This window comes from Argopecten irradians, chromosome 2 (genome assembly GCF_041381155.1).
Source record: "Argopecten irradians isolate NY chromosome 2, Ai_NY, whole genome shotgun sequence".
Classification (NCBI taxonomy): Eukaryota; Metazoa; Mollusca; class Bivalvia; order Pectinida; family Pectinidae; genus Argopecten; species Argopecten irradians.
The window spans coordinates 55,994,549-56,021,782 of record NC_091135.1 but is presented as its reverse complement, the minus strand read 5'-3'; the positions used below and the strand labels follow the sequence as shown (position 1 = coordinate 56,021,782).

At 33.5% G+C, this 27,234-nt stretch overlaps 1 protein-coding gene across 1 annotated transcript; it reads left to right on the top strand.

Moving 5' to 3' along the window:
- The first annotated feature begins 1,291 nt into the window (after positions 1–1,291).
- LOC138316017 (putative tyrosinase-like protein tyr-1) lies at positions 1,292–25,394 on the top strand. The gene is made up of 4 exons (XM_069257492.1): positions 1,292–1,484; positions 18,232–18,471; positions 22,158–22,270; positions 22,575–25,394. The coding sequence occupies exons 2-4, from the start codon at positions 18,235–18,237 to the stop codon at positions 23,350–23,352; spliced, it is 1,128 nt and encodes a 375-aa protein (XP_069113593.1). The 5' UTR covers positions 1,292–1,484; positions 18,232–18,234; the 3' UTR covers positions 23,353–25,394.
- The last annotated feature ends 1,840 nt before the right edge of the window (positions 25,395–27,234 follow it).

Below are 27,234 nucleotides of genomic sequence, written 5' to 3'. Positions count from 1 at the left end.
GTAAACACATTTAAAACAATGAGTTATTACAATATCATATAATTAAATTTATAAGTTTTTGCACCTTAATTCTAGATAAAATTTGAAATTACAAACATTACATTAAATGGTTTTCTTTCTTTATTTTTATTTTTGAAAACACCTTTTTTCTTTGTCGGTCCAAAACTTAAAATCGAGTTTCATTACATTTCACAATCAATATTAGATTCTATACCAGTATTGAACAAGTGCATATCAATTTCAATGTCTTGCCAATAGGAATTTATATTCGATATATCAATGTATCAAAATAAGTAACATACATGGTAAATAGAATTCTACTATTGTAGATAATATTAAATGCAATGCTGCATTAATAACAATACTTAAGGAATAGAAATGTTCTTTAAAGTTACATGTGCCGTAACTGGGCGAACTATTTGGCATGTTATATTATCTTCAATAATCTATCGAAATCATTCAAATGGCTTCGGGTGCCTTATAAACGTGAATTAAAACACAGAAATTATGTATTGTAAAATTGTTGTTTTTATGCCGTGACAATTTGGCTTCATGGTCTGACCGTAGGTACTCATTTCCCTTCATTATAGATGTACATATAATGCCTTTAGGCAGTACTACTAAAAATCATTTTCTGCTCTTATTTGCGTTTGTAAAATTAAAACCAATGCATTGAAAGTACTTTAATTTTCAAAATGCTAGTAACTTTTGGCAATGAATAACATATTAAAAGCTCATCTTGATTCGTGAGTTTTAAAAATACGGCATATATTAAAATCTCACAGAAATAATTATGATGTTGTAATAATGCCAACACCATGGTATAGTTTCCTATTAAATTACTCTGTTGATTTGAATTATTGAAATAATTAAACAATAGCAATTAATCTGAAATTGAATTATATACACTATACATGTATATCGTTTTTATGCATATTTATAAACAGATGTATACAATATCAATATAAATATGATTTCATTAAAAATATATGCTATATTAATATAAATACAATATCAATATACATAAACTACATCAATACAGATATCACTGTATATAAGTAAAGCCAATATACAGTATACTAGTACATGTTTTTTGTTCAATAGAACTAGAGAATTTATCTTTGTCGTGAATGCGGACCTCTGTGACGGCACCTTTTTATGTATATACAAAGTCTACTACACCTGTCGCTGGGCACTCGTCAATAAATCATGTATAGAGACCGTTAGCAGCAGGCCCACTGACATTTCTCAAGGTAAAAACGACAAGCAGCTATCACTAGGGCAGCGACAACAGGCCAGCTTAGTCTTTCTGCCGAGCGAGCCACAAAGGTAGGCACACAACTGGAGAGAAGGCGAAGACATGTCGGATACCGGATAATTTATACAACTTAGTCCAAACACAAAAGGATAACGGTTATTCCAGTTCCCAAAGGAAATTTTGGAAATCTGTGTTGGAAGGATTGTGCTGAGCTTACCTGACAAAGGTAAGTTACCTGAAGTTATGTTTATATGAGGTGTTGCGTCATATTAATTAATGAATTAGTCAGAAAATACTTAATTTAAATAAACAAAGGTAAATTAAAGCGTCTTACACTATGTCAAAGGTAAATACGTAGGTTTGTATTCATGTTGTACTGGGACAACATGGATATAAATATTTTAGCACATAATGTAGGTATATAATAGTTTAGATCATTTTTTATCTAAATGTAGCATGTATATGTTCTTGTTACAATTTAATGTACAATGGGGCTTTTTTGTTTAAATGAATCACACAATTAGTTTAGCTGAGCTAGGCAAAAAGAAAATGTTTTTACACCTGTTGAAGCACGATTCAACCATCTACACATTCTCCATACCAAATCCGTCTTTCAGTGTACATCTGTGAACAATTTGACATGAAATTAATATTTACAATTTTTCATATTTAGAAATTCAAGAACACTGACCAAATGTTCAAAAAGTTCGTAAATTGTACATGTAGTATATATATTATGTTTTACGAGTAAAACCCATCGTTAAAAAGTGCTCCAGCATAAAGGCATGGGAATATGTGACTTATCACTTCCTACAGACATGGCGACTGTGTTAGAAATGATAAAAAAGTGAAATTCTTAGGATTTGGTTTTCTTTTATGATTGTTATATAAACTATACTTATAAGGATTCCATATGTACATTTCCCATCGTATAATCAGCTTTTGTAAGTATGATTATATTATATCTATAATATCTTGTATATTTTTAACTGAATATTAGTTATTTAAGTTTACAAATGTAGCTCAATTCCAAATGAGACATTTTTTTCCATTTTATGGTTTGTTTTGTATGAAATTGGTTCGTACTTCTAACTGTTGTCAGATGTTTAAGTCGAATTGATAACTTTTTGTACACAAAAAGACGCTAAGGTTAACTATGTATCCTTGCTAACACTATCACTTTGTAGTTATAAGAAATTGTGTATAATTTGGACGTAAGGTGTAAATTATATCTAAGTGAAATGAAATACGATAATGATTCCAGACTTTGTAAAGGGTGAGTTCACAGATATTTGTTTCTGTGTACTACAAGCATCTGTGCCCCTAAATCTTAATGCATACCGATAAAGTAACGGAACATATGTATAAATGAATATCGAGTTGCCTTCCCTATTGTCTTGTCGTCAATACATTGCCCGAGGGGTTCCAAGTGTACAATAGCAACACCTGTGACCTTTTTGATCGGAACATCTCTGTTCATTATATTCAAATGAGAAACATGACATTTGACATGGTCGCAAATTATCTTCTTGTAAGTTATGAGACGAAAATGTCAAGAGGTTTCGGGAACATGAATATCTTCTATGCATAGGAATGAACTGTCTCCATGACAACATCCGGGTTATAGAGTTGTCATGACTACTGTGGGATATATTGTCTATATATATATATATAAATATATATATATATGTTTATTAAAGTAATTGATTTATATTGTTCCATCAGTATGCAATTCGTTTCACGGCGACAAAGATACATTTTTGTTTCCTTAATTAAACGGGAAAAATATGCTACGGGAATATTCATATTACGTGTATATCCATTCTAGATATATATATATAGTCACTAGAGGACGGAGATAGTGTCAGTATATAGATACCAGTACCAGTGAATGATCCAAAGGGTATATTTTAGTCTTCATGAAACCAACCATCCTCATCTTTTTTTCAAAAGTCATGTGTTTTTACTGATATATTCAGTTTCTACACACAAGGAAACACCCTCTTAGGATTTTACCGCAACCTCAACCCCCAAAACCTAGATAGTTCTCTGAATCGCTACATGACCACATAAAAGACAGTTCACATTCTTTGTTATGAAGTATCCTACTTCGATTGATAATGGGAGACTCCGTGGCTTAACGGATTCGTATCGTTATTTCGTTATTCTATGGATAATGACTAAAGTCTTCATGAAATGTATTCAGGAACTCATTTTGTGTAAGACTTCATAAATATATTCTCCTTTCACTACGCAATGTTACATTTTATGGATATGGGTTAAACTACTACAGAGAGGGACATTGGCACATACTGTGTATAAAATCTCGAAGTAAGCGTGGTGACATATGGGAGACCATATACAATGACTATATTCTTGATGAACAGGTATGGACAATAAGGAACATTTATCACTGACCACTGTCCACACGTAAAGTGTTAGTGATGTCCAGTCCTGTCAGGTGTCTTTCTTCTAGGAGTCACACACACATTAATCTTGGTATGCACATCTAACGTCCGTAGATGATATAGCACTTCTGTGTGGAGTGGAACATCTCCGTCACAGAAAAATAGTGCCTCACTCAACTGTTTAACCTTCTAGTGTTTAGGCTAGAAACAACTTGTAACTCTAATCTCAGACTCAGAACACTACTCTTCAACTACTGGAACTTTACTCCGGAAACATTACTACAACAATTTGTTAATTTCGTAACTCCTCCCATTAACAGTTTTTAGCTGTTGCAAACTTTTCTATGCAGTCTGTTGATAGTTAAATGAGATGTGGACATTGGAAGGGTAAAGTGATGTTATGTCAGAAAGCTTCTTTGTCCTGTTGTCCCTTTTTTTTTGGGGGAGGGGGGAGGGGGGGTAAGCGCTGGTGCTAATGGCAGAGGCTCTAACCCGCTACCCCGCGGACAACTGGTCCGCCTCTAAAGGTAATGCGAAGTTACAAGGCGACCGTGTCCCTATGTACAACTCACACATGCTAAAAGACAATGCTGAACAAAGCCCAGGACATGTTCAACATCAGAGCTGAAATATGGATAGAAAGATACAAGTATACCTATTGTAGCAAGTTGAACTATAAAGTAATTTTTATAATGTCCGATACCATCCGTAAAATACTCCAGAAAGTCCATAAGGATGTTACAAATATGTTCACATTTGAATGAGTTAATGATATCGTCAAAGATACGGTACACTTCAAAAGTACCAATATTCACAATCTTTAGTGATCAAAGAACACTTTCCCGTACAAAATGAATTTCAAATCATACAAATAGTGAATAGTATAGTGGCTTGATCTTGATAAGGAAACACTAGCAATTAAAATATCTTATTGTCTCAATGTTACTGGCAATAAGAATTAGGCAACATGCCAAGCGCACAAATGCCCCTCATAATACTAATAAAAATATACAATAAATTGTATGTTTATCAACATATACGAATACTACAGACATTAACTATAGAAAATTCGCCTTGACTAAATACAAACACCTTATGTAGTACTCAAGTAAATTATTTATTATCGATAATGGGTCTATTGAAAGGAACAAGAACAAAATCAGATGTCTAGGTTTCAATACATTTTCTGCATTTCTGCAATAGGCGAAGTGTTTTCAACATCATATACCACAAATAATATCGTTGTATTGAAATTTGCATCACGGTGTATTTCTTGCATACATAATAAATAATATTCATTTTTAGGAAGGCGTATCATTTTCATTCTTTTTTTATGTAGATTTTACACATTATATACATTTGATCAAACTCACATTTCATAGTACGCAATGCTCATTTTCCTTATTGACACACATCAAAATGTGAATATGAAAATAAGCTAATTAGTTGAACAATATGTGTAAATCAGCATTATGTACATGGGTACCTTCGACCAATACTTGTAGGAACCGTTTCCTTTGTTATTATCTCATTGCAGAAAGTTGGTTAACCATGTGTTTGGTTGGCTTCATTAGGTCCAGCGTGCTAGTAACTGTCGGAGTCAATTAGGTTCTGATGTGTGCATGGTGGTGTGTGGATATCTGCATGATTTTGGAGGCTGCGGTATATACGTGTTTTGTCACCATGTAATAGTGACCAAGTGCTAAATGTAGGAATGATAAAGGAAGATGCATGATAACTCATTTTTACCTGGCGTAAAGTCTTGACCTAGATTAAGACATAGTTAAGACTTTGATCGTTTTTGTTGAAGTTTACCATGAAACAATTATCTCCCCCTTCCGGAATACTCTTGTTTTAGATTTGATTGAATTAGGTGTTGTTAACCAATGTGTCTGCGTTGTCGCTTCCACTATGTCTCCTTATAACCTATATATTGCTTCGAATTTCTCGAAATAATTGTATGCACTCTGTGTCTAGTAAAAAGCCTATGAGTTTTATACCGTACAGCTGACTATACAACGTCATCGCCCTGCTTCCGAAATTGTGATTCCCAAAATATCAAATTACTTGTAGACAAATTCTCTAGGTGTATGTCAAAATCGCGAAAAATTGACCCTCGAAAATCACTGGATAGGGTATCTCCTCAAATATTTTCCCCTGATATCCCAAATTTGTCCTCTCATATCTAATATAACCAGCATGCCTGTAACATCCCATTAATTTACCATGGTTTATTTCCTTTCCGCTTACCTTCCTACTGTTTTAAAGTCACTTAACGTTTAACGTATGCATAAGCAAGCCAGGTCCCGGGTTGATGACATGACAGTTGGTGTGAAAATATGCAAAGCGTTCTATTATCCGTTGTGTTAATTAATGAAAAGGACGTGGATATGAATGACACAGTTATATATATCTGAGAGTAAATAATACTGCCTGGAGGTAAAAATCTTCAGAAATACAACGCAACGGCAAAAAAAAAAAAAAAAAAAAAAAACTCCAAACATTTATCTGTAATGGAATGTCGTTACAATGAGACATCGTCATAGTCGAACCCTATTCTTCATATATGACTTTGTCGCATTATGATAATATTTCATTCTAATTTAGTTGTTGTCCGTCCATTCATTACCTCAGAAAGGAACAGAAGACTATACGTAAACATTGAATTTCATAGCAAGCGATCAGTATATAGAATTATTTTATGATTCCATTTCAATGTTTTACAATTTTTTGTCAAAAAATACAAGAAATAATGATAAGTAATTCAACTATATAGTAAAGAAGTTGATGCCTTGGTCGTATGCAGAATGTTTATTATATTCACCCCTATTTATTCCTGTGCCTTGCACACTGTGACAAAGTAAACTCGTCATATCTGATCCACCTGTCAGCTTGTCCGCAGTGTACCCGGCCCGGTGGACTGGCAAATCATAACTTCACATGAATAATTCATAACTGTTCGAGCGACATATTAGCTCGCGTGGACGTGATACGTGTGACTAGAGTGAGCTATATGAATTCTAATGCGGGGAGACTTGGCACTGTCTTCTGGCCCATAGGAGATATATTTCACTTGACATAATTACATAAATTACTTTCTAATGTTGAGATGAATGTATTCATTAGTGAAAACGTAAGGTTGATAAATTTGACAGGATGCTATTAATAGAAAACCACAGGAAGTGCTAATCAGCTGTTTTATGATATTATGTCAAACGTTAAAACCCTATATAACTTGACAAATGAAAACTTCAATCCGCACATATCCCTACATCTACTGGCCAATCGACACTGTTTATATATACAGCATATGTAGTTGACGCGATATTCTAAGACGTTTTTGTATTATTATTCCTTTCCGACATGCAAATTGTCGTGTTATTTAATGACGCAAGCTGATGAAGATGAAAAATGGTTTTAGTAAACTTCATGATGTCATTAGGAAATATTGTCTGATTTCAATTGTAATGTAATGTCCGAACTGTTAGCCCCGATTCTAAACCAATAACTTGACCCGATTTGTCCTAGGTTTTAATAGCACATATTCTTGCTTTAGCCTAACGATTTGTTTACTGTGACCATTTAAGCACCAGTAAGGATTATTAAAGGACGATTCCTCATTAATGCGCCGAGTATGTTTAAGCAATAAACTGTTACCAGATTGGACATACATGTACAGTTGATATGAAGCCCATCGGGGAGGTAGATAAATAGATGGTTAGGCCGTCATGGATATTTGTCCAATCTGGTAGCAGTTTATTTCCATTGCGATCATTGAAATTCAAAACTATACGTGTATATCTTTTGGATTTCCCGCTTGCGTTAGTGTTGACATCAAAAAGTTCAATAAACGGAACAGCCATAGCATCACCTTTTTAAAATATATTTCCCCCCAAAACGGTTTGAAACAAACGAACATATGAAAACAATGCGATCAATTTTTTAAATACAATATACTATTTTGTCAACACAGTAATACTGTTGAAATTAAAGATCGCACAACTGTAAAACCACGTTTTGAATTAGTTAAACATTATGTATAGGCGTACATGTAAGTATACATTGTACATACGCTTAACCAGATGGGAGATCATAGCCTGATATTTCCAATCTGGTTTAACATAGATTAAAAGGAAACCGGGGGTAGAATAGATTTTTTGTGTGACTCATGGTGATAACGGAAATCTCGCTTATATATTACATAATAAAGTCTACACGCAAAGATTCTGAATAGCACACCCCATTCTGACACAAATATACTGACACCCAGTTAATATAACGGTGATCGATAAGTCTGGACAGCAAATTTTACCATTATTTGAGACTGTGAAATGCTTCGGTAATGGGCCGTTTCCAGACTCAAATATCTTAATTTCACTGTATCCCTTACTGGCCGTTATTGTGTCGTTTTTACTGGTGTTTGTTTTCATTTTTTATTCAGTATTATTTTTTGTATTTTTTTAATATCATCTGTCTTAAGTTTGGTGTTGAACTACAGAAAGTCACGCATTTTCAAATAGTTGAATACAAATTATTTCAGATGTATATGTATGAAAATGCATATATGTCGATAGGTATAGACCACTAAGCCTATCAATCCTATGTATAGAGATCAGAAAGGTATTCACGGCGTTTATTAAGACTAGAGTCGTGCGCCACAAAATGTACTTCAAGCCACAAAAGTCGATGGCTTAATGTAACAAAGCATAGAGTGTACATATATGACATGGCGTTTATCGCCAGAACCCCGGTCACAATTTTTATCGCCATATCTAGTGTTCTTATACGGTCTGCATTCTCTACAGCTCACTTGTTGTTTGCTTACCGTGTCTCCGATTCACCGGTATGATGACTGTTGGTGTTATTGACCGCCAAAAAGCATTGCTCTTGTTTTATGTCTTTTTGTACAATATTGTGCCGTAGTTGGCACGCGTTGCCGATGATGTAATGTTTATGTTGGATTTTCTTCTGTTTAAAATTTTATCTGGTTTGCATTTAAAAAAAATCTTTCCAATTTTATAATACAATGTTGAAGTTTTGAGTTGTTTTTTTCTTCTTCAATTTTTAACATTCTTGTCCGTTTAGGGTTACATTGGCAAAAAAAATAAATAAAAATAGGGTCGGTAGGTCGGGATTTCTTTTTCTTTTTTTTTCAGTGTCTTTCATTCTAAAGTAATAGCCGGAACCGTAGTCTGAGATCGAAATCCCGATTTTCAATTTTTTCGTAGAAAATTGGAAAAAAAAATTAGGGTCGGAAGTAAAAAAAATTAAGGTAGGTCTAGTAACCCTAAACAAACATATTTTTGGCCTATAAACATTTCAATAATTTCATTTCAAATCTAGAAATTCTTTAAGCGAATGAAATTTTCATTTTTATTTTTCCGTGTGGAGAGGCACTTTAAACATTTAGTAACAATTGACCTGCTTGTGTTTCCTCATCCTAATAGTTTTAATAGAACGTTCCAATATTTTTTTTATAAATATTGTACACTCATGGGATGTTATACGTGAAATATTGCGCTTTCCAAACGTTTGAAGAAAATATATTTACACCACGAAATACACTTCAGTTAGCTTTATGACCGTATAAACAGTACTGAACCATACTCTCCAAAAGGCTAAGCGTTATCTGTTTGACCACCGTAAAAATCACATAGTCTAAAACAATATGATTATCATTACATAACCATTACCATCCCGAACATCATTGAACTTTTTGACTTCAGATGGCAAGTGCAGGATTCCCTGACTAAAACATCATTCCTAAGCCTCCATCAAACCTTCGTATTAGATAACGACTGTGCAATCTAGTCTATGTGCCTGCAACGGTCATTCATGTTACTACAAAGGTGGGGTTGCAAAATCTGCTCACCCTCCGATTATTTTCAAATTTTGCTTGTAATAGTTCTAAGTACATTATTACTGTATATGTACCTTTTATTTATTTTTGCCTTTTGAAAAGGGTATGAATGGCCTGAAATGGTGTTTTCTAGCAACACTCCAGGTATGTGTCAAGGGGACCCCTTGTGGCCACCTTTTGAACATATTTTTTTTTTTATATTTTTGTTAAAGAAAGAAACTTCATTCTGAATTCTATACCCATTTATAATGATATTTACTAATTATTTTGACTACAAATTGAGTTTTCAATCAAAATATGTCACATTTTTTACAGAAAAAAGGGTATTTGGTTTGAACCAAATATTTGGCATGTTATCGATTTTGACCACACTTTTAAAACATGCCATATGTATAATCCTATAGTAGATACTTTTTTAAACGTTGAAAACGGGGAAAATAGCATTTCAAAGGCTGAAATGTAGCGAGAGAGAATTTTCTAAAAAAATCAAATTGTCTTCGGTGACTGTAAATTAAAAATTGACCGTAGTTACCATAATAAAACTACAATAAGCGATAGATTTACGTAAAACTAACATATATTTTATAAAATAAGTGCATTTTTATTATTGCATTTTCCCTAACAGTTCAAAATAACCTAACAACTTGATATGCTCTTGAATGAAGCAGATGGTTTCATTTTTAATACCAGAAATCAAATAATAATTGAAAAAAAAAATTTCGTTAGTAAATCAAACTCAAAAGATAAAAATTAAGATTCTCTGTTCCCCTTAGGCAGATAAAAACATTTAAAATTGAAATTATGTAGATTAAAGAGCGAAAGAGAATTACATTTGATTTTCAAATAAAAATATGTTTCAACTAAAAAGGATACCAACACCACAAAGGCTATACAATCTTAATTTTGACCAATCAGGGTCCTTTATTATATTACCATGGCAACAAAGTATTTCAAAACTTACTATCGTATTACCTCTTAATCCATATGTACCAATTTTCACTTACATCCAAAAATATCTAAGTTTCAACCAATCAGAGAAGCTCAATTTGGTACCAAGCATTTCGACAGTGTGTCTGTGTTATTCAGCATACTTTATAACCCCTATATACCAATTTTCACTTAAATCAAACGCTGTCTAAATTTCAACCAATCAGGGGCCTCCAATTTGTTACCATTGCAACCAATATTTTCGAAATTGTTTCCATTGTATTTTGCATCCAAAATTATTACATTTGTACTATACACTAATTTCCACTTAAATTGAACTCTGGACTTAAATTGGAAATGTTTTGCTAGGTATGTTAACAATTAACAGTTCCGTTGCTACTTGCACTCGCTAGGTTTAAATCACCCAAAAACTGTTCTTCCGGGTTTTCATTTTGAAACTAATTTACACATAGACAGAGAATAACCTGAGAGCATTTGTAATGCAGGACAAAATTGTGGACACCTCCTTCAAAAGGGTGAAATGAGATGACGAAGAGCAATATTTCGTTTTTCATTTTTTATTCAAAACAAAATTGTCCGTTCAAAATCTGAAAAAAATGACTCAGATATAAAGTATACGATCTACTCATATGGATTTATGAATAAAAATGTAAAATATTTAACAAAGGATGACCTTTTTTGACAGATTTGTGAAGCTAGTTTTATTTGGGCCTTTTTAAAATCACATTATTTTAGAGGGGCAACTAGTTGTACTTTAAATATGCAAAGTTTAAAAAAAATGGGCTGGGGAAGTTTCTATGGGATTTTTAACATGAGCTTGAACACCACCGTTACGGCTTTATATCATGATATGTTTCAGAACAGTTCGTTATAATCCATGTTTTTTGTTTTCATAATAAATTTTACTTTCTAATTGGTCGATGTTTTCTTTCATGCCTTTATAAAAGAAAAACCGATAATGACGCGATAAAGCAAAGTTTCGTAACGTCATAATAGCGGTATTAACGTTGCGTATAGATTTGGAAAAAAAATCTGCCTTGAAAAATCAGTTGAATTGTACATTAGAATGTATTTAATATCTTTAATCATAAGTAAAACGATTAGATTTCATACCCCTATGGTGTTAATTATAAATTATAACATCAATGCTTAAATGTAGCAGTCTCAGGTGCAACATGTTCAGGCGAAGAATAAAAAACCTAAATCAATTGAGACAATGTCTTACCTGTTATTTTTTACCATTTTCTATAGAGTTTTGGTAAATAAAACATATAACTTGTACTTCTTCAGCACGACGTGTATGTAGTAGATTAAATCGTTGATCTAAAACGTAAGAAGACAAGTGTTCGTCATGGCTACTGGAGGTTTGCTGCACTCCAGTACAGGTGAAACCCCGTTCTCCCTGCTGTCACAACAGTGCATAATAGCGAAAACATCGCTCATTCAATCGATAATATATATCAAAACGAGTATTGCATTTCAATGCGGCACATATTATGGAGTATTTGAATATGATTAACATTTTAATGTTTCAGACAGACTTGAGACGTTTTCAATACCTATCAAATTGTTCAAACATGAATCATGGGATAGATATGGCAGGGTGAATGAACGCAACATCTTTTTTTATTTCATGAAATTTTGTTTACAAACTGTATGAGTCCGTGTAAAGGTGTAAAAATTTTTCAAACAAAATTTCTTTCATAACACAATGGAATTCAAAATCAGTGACATCAGTGCTATTATTGATTTTTCAGACTACTTGATAAAATAAAATACTTTTAATGTAGGATTCGATATATTTTCCAATGGATTATTTTTTTTCAAATTAATGCACTATGTTGATATACATGTATATTGTGACGTCACGATAACGTCCGGGTTTTCGCACCGTCTCGGATGTTTTCTTCATAGATGTATTATAAACAAGAATAGGCCACTCAGAAAGGATTTGGTATGAAAAAATGAAATCAATTAAAATGTCTGCAGCATTATCAAAAACATTAAGTCCAACTCTGGCAGGAATTATTTTAAAGTATTCCACAGTTTCGGTTCCAAACCCATTCACAAGATGATGTCAGGCGATACACATTTTTTCACGTATATTTGTTAATGGGCATAACTACAAAAAATGGTTTATTTTAAGACGCTTCTCAATAAAAATAAAACAAAAACGTAGGTGCCTATGTTTTAGGGGAATATGTCAAAAATCATTCCTACAAAGAATGTGTATTCAAATGTGAAGCTGTTAGAATAAAATTGTGGTTTAACTTAATAGTATGAGATAAGTTAACATACGATATTAAAAGGTGACTAATATGTAACATTAAATAAACGTGTAAGTGCACGAAATTTTAAACAATAACATCTTCATACGAATTCATTATAAGGATCCAAAAATGACTGATCCTCGATAACCACAAGAAGAAACGCATGGTAATGCATATTATTTTCTAATGACATTACACAGTTGAGAAACAAAAAAAGAGGAATTAATATTTGTCAATAATGAGCAGTCTGGTTATGTAGCAATAATTGCAGTGGCTAATGCCCCCCGGCAACAACATAAATTAGCATTTACATTATATGTTTAACACTGCGGTTTATCGATATGTTTTTTTCTATGATAACACCCTTAGGGAAAACGTAGAGTTCTATTCGAATGTCTGTTACTATATGCTATCAGTGATATTAATGTTCTTAGTAAGAAATAGAATTACGTGTATTTATTTAACAAAGAAACAGGAAGCTTTGATTCCATGTCAAAGAATGATATCAGTTCTGATAATTACCGAAATGTGTGCCTACGTGATTAGGTCGTGGATTACATCAGATGACAGGTTAATAGTAGATTATGACCTGTTTTAATGCTTGACCCAGGTCATGACATTACGGGATCAATGGACCTAAGATGTCAGGACATCCTTTAACATACAATTGTATCGTGGAAATGAGAAAACCATCCTTTGTGTGCGGACTATGACGCGGGAACTCTTGAGTAGTGAAACAATAAATATGATGGTACCAATAAGGAAACTGACTCACGATCAATGACAGTTCGGCAATAAAGGATTACTTGTGATTTGAACATGATATCCCAGACATATGTTTATTTATCATGTTAAAGTAGATTGGTTTTAGTTTTTACATGCTGATAACAATAGAACGATTGTTCTTTAGATGATATAATGTTCTACTTGTAAACCTACATACATCAAACAACTACTCAGTGTATGATGCCCTATTCTCTCTATAGTCTATCTAACATGTGTCAATGATGTATATACTATCATTATATCACCAACATTCAAAAAAGAACAGTAGAACTGTTAAATATTCCTAAGCATACACAGGCAAATTATATTCATTTGATTATTTAAAACTTTATTTTTACATTAAATTTACCAGATCTTATTAAATATCCGATATCCAGTTAAAGATGCTCCACCGCCGACAGAGCATAAATGATGTTAATCATTTGAACAATAATTGGTATTTAATCGTGTATATATATGCCTAATTAACACAAAAAAATAATATAAAATAATTTATTTCGCCTTTGGTGCATGCGTAATCAGTACTCCATTCCATATAGGATATAGTGTCACGGAATTTTTTCGGGATGCAATTAATTAATTTTTCAAATTTCTAACTTGAAGGAAAATTAGAAGTTCAAACTTTTCAATGGTGGTAATGGTGTAAAGTAAGTAACTTTCGTAACTAGAGAAAAATACTTAATCGTCTGCTCCTGTTTTTTATAGTGAAAAAATACCATTTGTCAGCGGTGGAGCATCTTTAAATCTTCCTAACGTTTTACCTGTAAATAAATTCCCGAACGTAGATGAAACATAGTTAATCAGGTAATTAAGGTGATTTTTACTTGATTATCAGGTGAAAAAAATTCATCTTAGTTTGTGTTAGGATATTCTACCTATTAGAATGTGTACGTCCTATACGCATATGTATGGTGTGCTGATCACGCCTCAATTTTCCTTCCGTTGTGGTAAGAGATAAAACAATATAATTATTGTATACGTGAATAGTTCTTGAATAGAAACGTTTTTGTTGTTGGTAAAAAAACGACATTTCATTCAATTTCAATTACTGTTAATTGCCAATCACAAATATCAGAATAGTAGTAACGATCCGTACATGCCTATTTAGCTGTCGTATAAATGACAACGGTAAATATAAAACAGTCTAGGGTCAAATCCCATCAAGTTAGCGACCCGTAACGCCCAATGATCATTTTCAGACAAATGTAGAACCATGTTACATATGGCTGTCCAATTCAATAAGGACGTCTATTGTAGGTTTGCAAACTGACCTGTCTGATATACCTGTCCGGCTGTCTAACACTGATGGCCAGCGGCGTAACTCTGATCGGACTGCTCCGCTCATAAAGCAGGCAGTGGGTAAGCAGGGATCATATGTGCATACATTAGTCTTCCATGACAAAGTGTTGTAGTCGCATTTACGTATTGGGACGGTCCTATCAAAAGAGTGAATAACTTAGCAATATCCATCTTGAAGGTTTAATAGGTGGCCTTTACATACATTGTATAAGACAGCGTAAAACGAAACTTGTCATAAAATGGTTTGTTCCTTCACATTCCCAGGAATTTTCTGGAACAAATTGGATACAGAAAATGTGCTGAAGCTTGTAAGCATATTACCTAAGTCTCAGTTGTGTGTCATTATGAATTTTGTAAATAAGATATTGTCTGGCTAAATAAAATATTAAGATCGTCGTTTTTATAATTATTTCCTCTTAATATTGCGCACCATTGCTTGTTCAGTTCTAAACCCTTTTCAATCAATATCATTTCATATCATGTGTTACTGAATAAGAGTATGCGTTTGGGTTCAGTTTGTTCATTTATGGATGTACTAAGATATATTGGTATTTTGACCTCCCAGCTGAGTAAGCATGGAAAGGTATTTTGTTCTAATGGCCTAAAAAATGATAAATAGTGTAGATAAACTTGAAGAAGTTAAGATGAATAAGAAAGGGAGTGAACAAAAACATAGAGATGAGTATGGATAAGAAAAATAGCTAGAGTGATGTACATGGATCTGCATACTTATTCATTCACTACATTACTGGTTAACAATATCATTATATTTGTCGACACCAAAATATATTATTTTACCTTATGCCATGCGCATGACTGGTAATTGTCATATTAAACACTTTTGTGTAAGTCTCATAACCTTTGACCTTGATTCCTTGACAAGCAAATTGTCTATGCAATAAAACTTACAAGTCACCGTGGTCAACGATAGAGTGACGATCCTGTTAATGTCAATTAGTCATCAAGATTTCCCCGTAGGAATTACATGTTTCTTCGACAAAAACAGATTTTGTTGAAAGGAATAATGTTATTTTTAGTGACTAGACATTTCACCAAGTTGAAATGTTAAAACGCCTTGTGTGTACACTGGTTATATAATCAGAGTTCGACGTGTCACCTCCTGTAAGAGTTGCTGTCTACGTGCTCATAGAACCTGTAATGATATTTCCTGTATCAAACCACAACTGGCCTAATTACACAGCATAACCACTAAAAAGATATTGGGAATTCCCCTCAGTACGATTTGTTTTCTTCTTTAGCTATTTTTGGAGTCTAATCAATCAGACGAAGTATTGTCTTTTGAAATAATTCGACTTTGGTAATTAGCTTAGAACTATTTCATGTGTCTCGTCAGTTCATGAAAGGTCACCTAAAAGACATGATGATTAAGCAATTTATTTGTACAATGTACTATATTATTTAATGTTTGTTTAGAGTATTTCGTAAACTATCAGTGTAGCAACGGTTAGCCACCAGCCATTAGCTATACCTAAAGACACACGTTTTATCCTAGTCTGTAAATGTTAGTTACAATAATGACAATTTCAAAAGGATATTGAAACCTTTATATAACATTCAATGATGGTCCTTTATGCCAAAAAAATTACATGCATGTTTCAGGTAACATGACTGAAGGAAATAGGGTAGGTCGGTGAGAATTGTTTTATTTTTTATTTTTTTATTTTATGTTTTAGGAGGGATGGGGGAGGGTTTAAGTGGCTTTATTAATGCATTACAAAGTAATTTAATAATACATGTCATTTGTCTTTCAGGCTTTAGGCTGGCTAGAAGTCTTTTATTTCTCATTACCATATTCGAAATTGAACTTAATCCGGATAAACTTAAAGCTTGAGTAAAAATTTAAGTTGAAAACTTCACACACAACATTTTTGTTTTGAAAAAGTGTGATAAAATAGCTAGGGTCGGACGTAAAAACTAGGGTAGGTAGGTGTACCTGAAACATACATATTTTTTTGCCTTATTCTACAACATCAAATCGGAAGACACGGAGAGAGAAACAAATAAACGGTTCCACACTTTTTCTTGGTAAAAGAGACTGAGTTATTAATCGTTATATGAAATAATAAACCTTAAAAATGATTCGATGAGTATTCCAAAGGTGTCCAGGTCTTCATCTCTGTAACTATGCGATAAAAAAGTTTTTACACTTTGTCAAATATGGCAATTGGAACAATGAAGGGAAGTTATCTAAAGCTCAACTGGTGCCACTGTTTCTCTCGGTGACAACGATATGAATTGGAGCGATTCTCGTACAATGTTTGCGTGTTATGGTGGTAACGTATGTCGTATGTTGTTGTCGTATTTAAAGTGGAATCAGTCTTCAATGCGACATATAACATAACTGATATATATATGAATGACTAGTGGTGATTATTTTTATTTCTGATGACAATATAATGTTCATTTGTTGAATTGGACATTTTAGACCGTTTATAAGGAATGTTGCTTCCTGTGGTAGTAAGAAGTTATCCTGTTGTTATCACATCTGTGCCTGTCCAGGTTTCCTGAAATTGTAAACATTAGAATTGTTAACATGAACTCATTACTGGTGTAAGTTAACATGTTACTTTGAAAAGCTGGACGTTTGACTTGTAATGTTTAAAGTTTCTGACTGATCTACAAGCTACCAGTCGTGTAACTTCCTGTTGTCAAGATATCACGTTATAAACAGCAAATACACCGATAATTCCGCTAGGAAACAAGACTAAAGCTTTGGTTTGATCACTAATTAAATAACTACTTCATTAGTTTACACTTTAAATGGTCTTCCCTGAATCAGAAACATCCGCTCGTTAGCGACCTTATGGCTGTCAAAAGGGATTCTCTCACATGCCATCGTTCACATAACCCTTATATAACACCTCAGTCGGTTGTTGTACTCCAAGTAGGATTCTCTTGATCTTAACTCACTTATGTTTATCGACAATTCGCTACAGGACTTAAATTTACGAATTCATGTTTTATTTGAAAGGAAACGTCTCAATAATGGCCAAATATAGAATACCTGCGGTCTCTACAACACACCTGTAACTCATTTCATACAAAAGCGTGTTCCTAATCTATTGTTTTAGGTTCTAACGAAACTATGTAATCTTTATAGAGATTACTAGCGAATAAAACTTTTAGCCGCACTCTTGCCAAAAATATTTTATATCCTTCAATATTTATTTACTCATAATATGCACATTTTATATATAATAGTTATATTGTTTTAGGTCAGTTTATCATAAAGTAAAGAAGAATAATCATTGTTATTTGACTATGATAACAGATCGCACCATGCTCTCAAAACGTCAAGTGATATATGAGGATATGTAACCTTATATCCAGCTATCGAGATTATATCATTGAAATCACAGTTATCGCCCCTTTCTGTTACAGACGATGCCTTCGATATACGCTATCCTCTACCTGGTACTGGCCGTTTTCCCTCTGTGTCATTTCCAAACCTCCACACGGTCTCGTTCTCTCGCCCTCAATCCGGAGTTTGTCAGGTGGATAAATACCTTATTTTACCTACCTCCGGAGGGACAGTTGCGCTACCGGAAGGAATATCGCCTACTGACTGATCAGGAGCGAGGGGACTTCCACAGGGCTCTGCTCATGTTGAAGGAAGACAGGGTAAGTGTTGTTTTAGTTATAACATATTTCACCGTGTAAATGTATCAACGAGGATTAGGCATGACAAGTTGTCACAACGTAGCTACGCATTTTGCTCACAATTACCTATTTACATCTGTATGAATCAACAATACAATAACATTGTAGAGCCATGGATGAAAGGATGGGGGGAGAAGAGTAGCTTATGTCAATTAATAATAAAGGGAAATAGTTAGGAAGTGGAGGGGTTGTATCTCGATTTCATTTTGTTATCAAGCAATCCAGAATGAAAATAATAATCTGGATTAAAAAGTATATCATATTTTATTAACTTTATATGATTGAATTATCTTCCGTACTTACATATTTCTCAATATTTACAGTTTGCACTGACATTGACTCAATAGCAATGCTTTCTAGTATTATCATTATCAGTGCATAATGTTAGCACAACACGCGCGGCGATTCTACTGTTACGTGAATAGTCGATGGCGTAGGAACGTGGGGTCATGGCCCCACTTTTGGCGGGAACAAATGAATGATTCCAATTAGCTTTTCAATCGAATTCGTTGACGATGACGGGAGAGAAAAAATATGTGTATTTCAATAAAACATATGCAACTGCCGCGGGAATTAATACTATTCGTTTAATTGAAAAAACTGTAAATATAAGGAATTATTGCGTTATTGCGCCATGGTAACCTATATTTGGAATGTGTGTTACCTTGTCTACCACACGACCGCAGTAGTCTACTAAGGCGTGAACACCATGTCATGCTCCTAACGCCGACTCATTACACGATCACACGCATTATAGCTTTGCATCAATCATCGGGATGATAAGGATTTCCAGGAACTCTTCCGCTCGGAAAAACACATTTGGTTATAACCAAAACCAGTATATATAACACTCAATAGACCATAGTTTGATTTAAGTAACATGATTTCCAGTACTTCTTCTTCTCGGAGAAACAAAATGCACAACTTACTAAGATGTTGTAGCCAATACCAGATATAACACACATTTGACCATATTGATATAAATTCCAGGATTTCTCTCGCCCGGTTGACCGTAGTCAGATATAAAAGTCACGTATTAATTGAAAATATTGTATTCTAGGCAATGACAGACGTGGAATGAAAATAATTACTAAATTTAAGAAAGACAACGGTATATTTCAAATAATGCAATAATAAGCAAAATCATTAATTAAAATAATGATTAATAATTATCACACGTCAGTAATTGTCATAGAGTGCGTCTACATAAATATTGACCTTACAGTCTCATTGGTAATTAATAGTTTTAATATTTCCGGCGTACATTTAATTAATTTTAATTTGAACCAGTGAGAAGTGAAGTTTATGTGTTCGGCGAGCATTATCGGAATATAAATATCCTGATTTAGTTAAGCACCACCTTCGTTCGTTAACCCATCATTGGGACAATATACAGCCGTTCCTAAGAGCGTTTGACAGGTTATGGACGAAAGGATATGACATGTTTATGTGGCTGTATTCTGACAATGACCTGTACGCTATCATGTCCATTGTACGGTGTCCATCAGCTGCCATTGGGTTAAAATGACCAACTTCACTGTGCATGACTTGATCATGCAGAATCATGATCATATCACGTACAGTTTGATTGTATTACAAGGATTGTCTCCAGTATCATTACCGACTCATAGGGATCCATTACATCTCAAATAATACTAAACGTTTCTGATAACTGCCCACATCTCAAATAATGCTGGACGTTTCTGATAACTGACCACATCTTAAATAATACTAAACGTTTTTGATAACTGCCCACATCTCGAATAATGCTGGACGTTCCTGATAACTGACCACATCTCAAATAATACTTAACGTTTTTGATAACTGACCGCGAGGGGAGGTTTTTGACTTATTGCACATATGAACATAACGCTGCACATATGAACATCACGCAAGTATTAAGTGGGAAGTTGCTCCAGTCTCTTGTATTTCAGTGATTCATTTATAATTACCCATTTTCCCAATCGCGCACGTTACTGACTCTTATCGTTCTCCGTTTTCTATCGGAATTCGTTTGTGTTCGTTTCACCCACGTTTTTGACCCACCATTTTGTTTATAATCATTTAACTTGTGAAGTGCATTGTGAGAGGTCACTAAAGTACAATACTACTATTTTATCACTCTCAGTCTACAAATTGCGACCGGGCTAGTTCAAAATACAGAAAGATAGAATTTCCATTATAATTATTTTATTTGACACATTTGCTCAATACCTGATATATATTACATAGTAAGGTATCTGACACATCTTAAATATATATTTTACTCAACTTTACAAGGTTTTTTTAGGTTCATGTCCCTTTAACTAAATAAATTATAATATAATATATATAATATTGCAACACAAATCAAGAAATTCAATATCGGGAATTAAATATAAATCGGTTGAAACAAAGAGAAAAGAGAGTTCAAAGAGTGTGTTTTACAAGTATCATTTTTATATAGTCTCTCAAACAGACTTATTGGCGAATTTACATAGAAAGAAATTACTTATCACAACTTTAAAGAGTACCTTAAACTAAAGTGGTTCCATACAGCCGTTACGTCTTCACTTCAGGGAGATTATGATGACATTAACCTTCCACAACTGGGGGAAATGCTAATGAAACTTCTATTCTACATGTACAATACAAGTTATTTATTTGACTGTTGAGATATGATATTATAAACCGTTTAATAACGAGAGATCACTTAGAATGTCTTTGTAAATGGCGACAACGTGTGGGATTCATATGGCCTATCGAGAACCATTTCAACATGAGACAAACTCTGAGAGATATTCAGTCTATCTAGGTCAGGGCACATTAACATTTACTTTTCACAGGTTTAATGACACATGATCCCACATTTTGATGGACAAGGGGGAAGACATTTAATTAGCTTAGTGGTTTAGTGAGCACTACTTTGTCGTGATGTTTGCAGGAGAAATTGTCAGTCTTAAAAGTACGTGTCAATGTGTTTACTATAGAACTTCCTCCTCTCGTTCTCTCAAACTCACATGTGAATTAGAATCTTTAACCCTTGACCTTTTACATTAAATGCACCTGTTTTAAAGTCGTACCATTCACTTATCCCTACGTTTCAGTATTTACAAAAGAACATTGCAATGCGTTTTTGGTATAACAAAATGACAAATACATTCACCTGTATTATAAAGGTACATTTGGATTCGAATATTTCAACTTATATTACACTTGACATCCTCTTATGTATGGTGACTGTGAAAGCACAAAATGTCTCCAGCTGTCATGTTATACCAGGTTTCACGCGCTGAACTCTTTTACCGAAAGTTATTGTCATATAAACGAATTACCGTGTTGAAAACTTCACATTTATCTTCTTTATATTACTTGTGAATAAACCCCAAAATCAATCTGTCAAATACAATTCAATACTAGCGATATCGATTATATTATTAATGTAAGTAAGATAGTAATTCTCATCAAGTTGAAATATAGGTGAATTCGCATTCTATTTGGTCGATTTCTTCAAATTCAATTTTCTCGTTTCAAATTATTAATTTTTTAGCATTATTAATTAGAACTCCAATTTCGTTTTCTCTCCTTTCATTACTATGTATGTGGTCCTTTACTTTGACAATACCTTTCATAGATGACATAGTTTATATTTGTTCTTTCTATTCCAGAGTGTACAACCCAATAAATATGACGCCCTTGCTTCCCTTCACCACCTCAACACAGCCAGTGGGGCCCATGGAGGTCCTAACTTCCTCGGTTGGCACAGGGTCTACATGGTCCTGTAAGTACCCACAGATATGGTCGCCTAAAGTAGAATGTTCTTATCAATGTATTATTTAATGCATTTTCCACAATTATAGTTTCATCACTAATTCGTTTAATTAATATAGGTTTGTATTTGTATAATGAAAATTATTTTTGTACTGTATGCAGATATGAATTTATTATTAGTTATTTCACGAAATTTTTAAGTTATTCTAGACATTACCTTATATCTTAAGTAATTCATTGTAAAAGTAAACCATTGACAATTTTTATCGATTTTTCTAAAAGTCTATTCAATATCACCTTTTCTTGTATTTTAGAGTGGAAAATGCATGTCGTGAGAAAGTTCCGAATGTCACAATACCTTACTGGGACAATACCCTCGATGAGGGTCTTGCTGATGCCACGCGCTCTATTACGTGGTCTCCACTGTTTCTAGGAAACGGCAATGGTGTTGTAGAAAATGGACCATTCCGAAATTGGGGAACTCCGTACGGATTGTTACGACGTAACATTGGAGCAGAGCGTAATCTGATGACCGCCACAAATATAAACAACGTGTTACGAAGGCGGTGGCTCTGGCAGATAACACATCCCAGTGGCCAGGACAACAGTAACCTGGAACTTCTCCACAACAACGTGCACGTATGGATCGGCGAACAGATGAGTAGGATCGAATCCTCTTCATACGATCCAGCATTTTTCGTTCACCATGCTTACGTGGATTGTATATGGGAGGAGTTTAGAAATAGACAACGCCGAATGGGTATCAACCCGGCACGAGATTTCCCTCGGATTGTTGGTGAGAATGAACAACTTCCCCTGGTGCCGATGGGTTTGGGAAGGCTGCTGGTAATTGACGGCATTAACGATATATTCACTAGACGGATTTATAGGTGCCAGGCTAGACCTAGGTGTGTACCTAACACTAATAATTGTGGCTCGCCCTATCTACGTTGTGACTGGTCTACCAGGCGGTGCCTCCCACTCATCATGAGCAGGCCATCCGTGAACTTTGTTCAGCCTGCACAGCAGCCATGGTGGTCTCGTTTCAATAGACGGACGGCAGGACAGAGTAGTTTTAATATTTTTGGATAACAAAAATACATGTATTTAAATATTTTTGGTAGGTAAATTGCTTTAATGCAAATGGCAGACTTGAAAACCAACGTTGGTGAACATGCATACAAATGATTTTATCCTAATTCAGGGCCAATGTTGTGTCTGATTGTTTCCCTATAAACGTGTGATACAGGTAGTATGTAAATTGTCCTGCCAGAACGTGTGAAATTTCCTTGAAGAGAACAGATATGATAGTTGATGCCAATAAATGCAATTTCAAAGTATAAACAACCCTGGTTTAATTACTGACAGCCAATGTCTGGTTACGGACATTGATGACAAAATGAATCTCGAAACAACAAAAAAATGTTATTGTATATACATAAAAGTTGCGTTTTCATTTCCATGAAGTCAGACATGTCTTTCCATTTGCAATAGCGTCATCTAATATTTTGCCGATATGAATTGGATAGTTTTATTTTGCCTTTCCTATAATCAATGACATTATGTGCTGTCAGTGAATGTTTCATAATTCTTGAGGTTACACATTGCTTACTCTATCATGACGTCATTGAAACCCTGCAAACATTGATGAGGTCATGTATTATGATAATATGTAAGACTATAAAAGCACAAGTGACGTATTTCTTCAAAAACGCTTTGTGAGGAACCGGTCTAGTTAGAAATACTATGTGAGTGTTATGTAGTAACATTTTGTGTGATTCGTGTGCAGAGAAGTTTCTGAGTGATAATTTATAGGTAGTATGTATGTATGCTTGTTTGATCTGATATTGCTCCAGTACACTCTGGATACATCAGGTTGTATTGACTATAAACATGAATATATAATTTTTTAAACCGTCGTACCACAAACCAATGTTGTACTTTAGATAATATCAAAATGTTCTGTTCTTTTATTATTACCCTACGGATTACTACGCCACGATAGAGTACCGAAAAATGAATTAACTACAAACTGAATATCATCTTTTTTAAAGGTAAATAAGATCATCTCGTAATCAATATGTCGATAAACTAATAAATAAAATATTTGGTTAAAAACCTGTGATACATTTTCAGTGTAAAATAAAGTTCGTATTCTGTTCCTGAGACTTCCTGGTTTATTTCTCGTTATTTTTGTTTATATAACAATAAGCAGAAGGTTGTTATATTCTTTCGTGTCAATTTCTATTGTCATGTTTCTAATAGCTGTCAGCGACCAAATTATTAATTCTAAATCTACGATATTACCTTCAAATGGTAATTAAACGGCAGGTTTTATCGACAAATTGAAAATATCTAAATAATTTTCAAATGGATATTTTTATTAACATGGATAATGAAGACATCAGTTCAATAGCTCTATAAAGAAGTAACAGACAAATGGGATTCACATTGATCAAACTTGTCTCCAACTTGATTCTAATATCTTTCTTGTATGTTAATAATCTAATATGCACGAAAACGTTTTAACTACTTGTGTTGACCTTTAGTTATTTTCCTTGTTGCTGATCTCGACTCAACAGATATTAACTCAAATTTATGTTTGAGTTGAGGTTGTTTATGTGATGTGATGTTCATGTTATATAAGATCATAATCAAAAATATTTTGTCAAAAACCAAAATTAAGAAATTACCTCAACGTTTTGTGTTCTATAGCCAGAAATAGGTTTTTCTGTTTATCGTTTATATAGGACTGACGATTGTAAAACGGGACATACCTCTTCTACTGAGTGTCTACTTCCGGTATTCAATTTAGGTAGCCTTGTTCTGATAATCGCATTATTTTGTTGTTGTATATATCGGAATGTTTTATTTGATAACATAATGGCAAATATACATTATCGAAGCTTTCTTTACCCATCAATTCTATATTTATTAGATTGTTTATAAAGTTAAAGCCTTAACCAGCTAGAGTACTTATATGTGAATCGCCTCTATCCGGCTTTGTCGTCCGTTCTCCATTGTTGTTGTTGACATCAAATGTTTTTATTGAATTTATGAAATGAAGAAGCATAGAGTGTAAAATGCATCTCACTTGTTACGAGCAATAAAAATGGAAGTGGTAAAATCCAAAACTGGTTACAGTTGTCATTGAACATTAACTTGTCATTACGCTTATTATGAAGCAAAGCATATATTGTAACACGAGGTACACATATGTTATAACATTTTTTCTTGACTTTTGTTACTATTTCAATTAAACTGGTATTTTCTTCTAAAAACCATAATAGTAGGTAGTATACATTATTTAATGGCGGTTTAACTGGTATACATTTATCTAGATTTTACTAGCAATTCGAATTGATTTATTTTTACAGAGAAAATAAACCCACCAAATATATTATTGTCTTTATTCTAATTTTATTTTTGATACAAAATGAAATTTAAAAGGTTTCGAAAAAAATAACGTAGAACTTTGACATATCTTTGAATGTTCATAGAGAAATAATTATTATGAAAACCCATGCGATACAATCACACACTTACAAAACTACAGTACACAACGTTGACTATAGGTTCTTTCCTTATTTCAACAGTTATTTCAGGGAATAACAGGATTTGAAGGAGACATGCAACGCCCCTGGCGAAAAGTAGCCGACCTACATCTAACGTTTAGTAGCTGTCTAACGTCGGTCTCAACATTGCATAGAAGTAGAGTCGAGGGGAACAATAATTTCAGCTCGTTGACCACAATCTCCATAGAGTTATTATACTTTTACACACAAACTTGAACCAATCTTTCTTTACTACAGATTTGTTTAGCACAGTAACGGTTTTTAATTTTTAAAATATAACTGCAAAACGAGTTTAATAATTTTGTAAAGATACTTATTATAGCTTCCTTAACAATTTGGTTAAAATAATGTGAATGTTCGTTTTCATAACGTGGGTCGTTTACAATTACTGCATGTTTACCGCAGTGTAATTTTCATTGAATTAACATAGATTGCACAGTGAATGTTGCATTTGTTTGGTGCTATAAAATCATTTGCAACCACCGATATATATTTCCTTCTGTTATCAGAATTTTTAAGAAACATTTAATGTTTGTTTCGGACACATAGCGGGCCTTACATGGTATTTACCAAACAATCATTATAATAGTGGCAAACACTAAATTAGTTTTAGCACTCTTTGAATGGGTTAAAGCTAGACAAAGTTTGGTGTCGACTGTCAAGACATTTGAGGATTAGAGTTTATTCACGGGAGATGTCCTTTCTATCCCTTGTCATTGAATCATTCATGTATTCCTTTACTCATTAAATGTGTGGACATTGAATGTATTAACACAAAGATAATGTTCATAAAATTCGTTATCACTGTATTCATCACCATATATACATATTGTACATAAACACAATACATATATACTTTTACATTTACAAGTTCATTTTGTGAATGACATCAAACTTATCATCTTTTGACTTTTATCATATCATAAAGGGTGAATAATGTAACTTGGAAGGTATAAACTAGACTAGGTTTAAGGTTTTCATATAAAAAAAAATGCGTAAATGAAAATAAATGGTCGAACACGTCAAAAGAAATAAGGCATGCAATGAAAAAAGAATTTATAAAAATATTAAAAGCATGATATAATACAAACAGGTTGTCGTGCCATAAATATACATTTAAGAATATTTTATACTCGAAATAACGTGACCTCGTGTAAGAAAATGAGAGTAGGAAATCATCACACCATTTTGAGACTTTAAATTTTTTATGTTACAATTTCCTTTCCTGCACTAGTAATGAAATTTTTTACAAGACGACAAAATGCATATTAAACCCTTACAAAACTACATTAACCGCATTATACTTATGTTTCCATCTATTCATTAGTATTGTCTAGTCCTTAACCCCCAACCATGACATGTCACCTACAAAGTTTCATTTTTTGTCACTGAGGACACG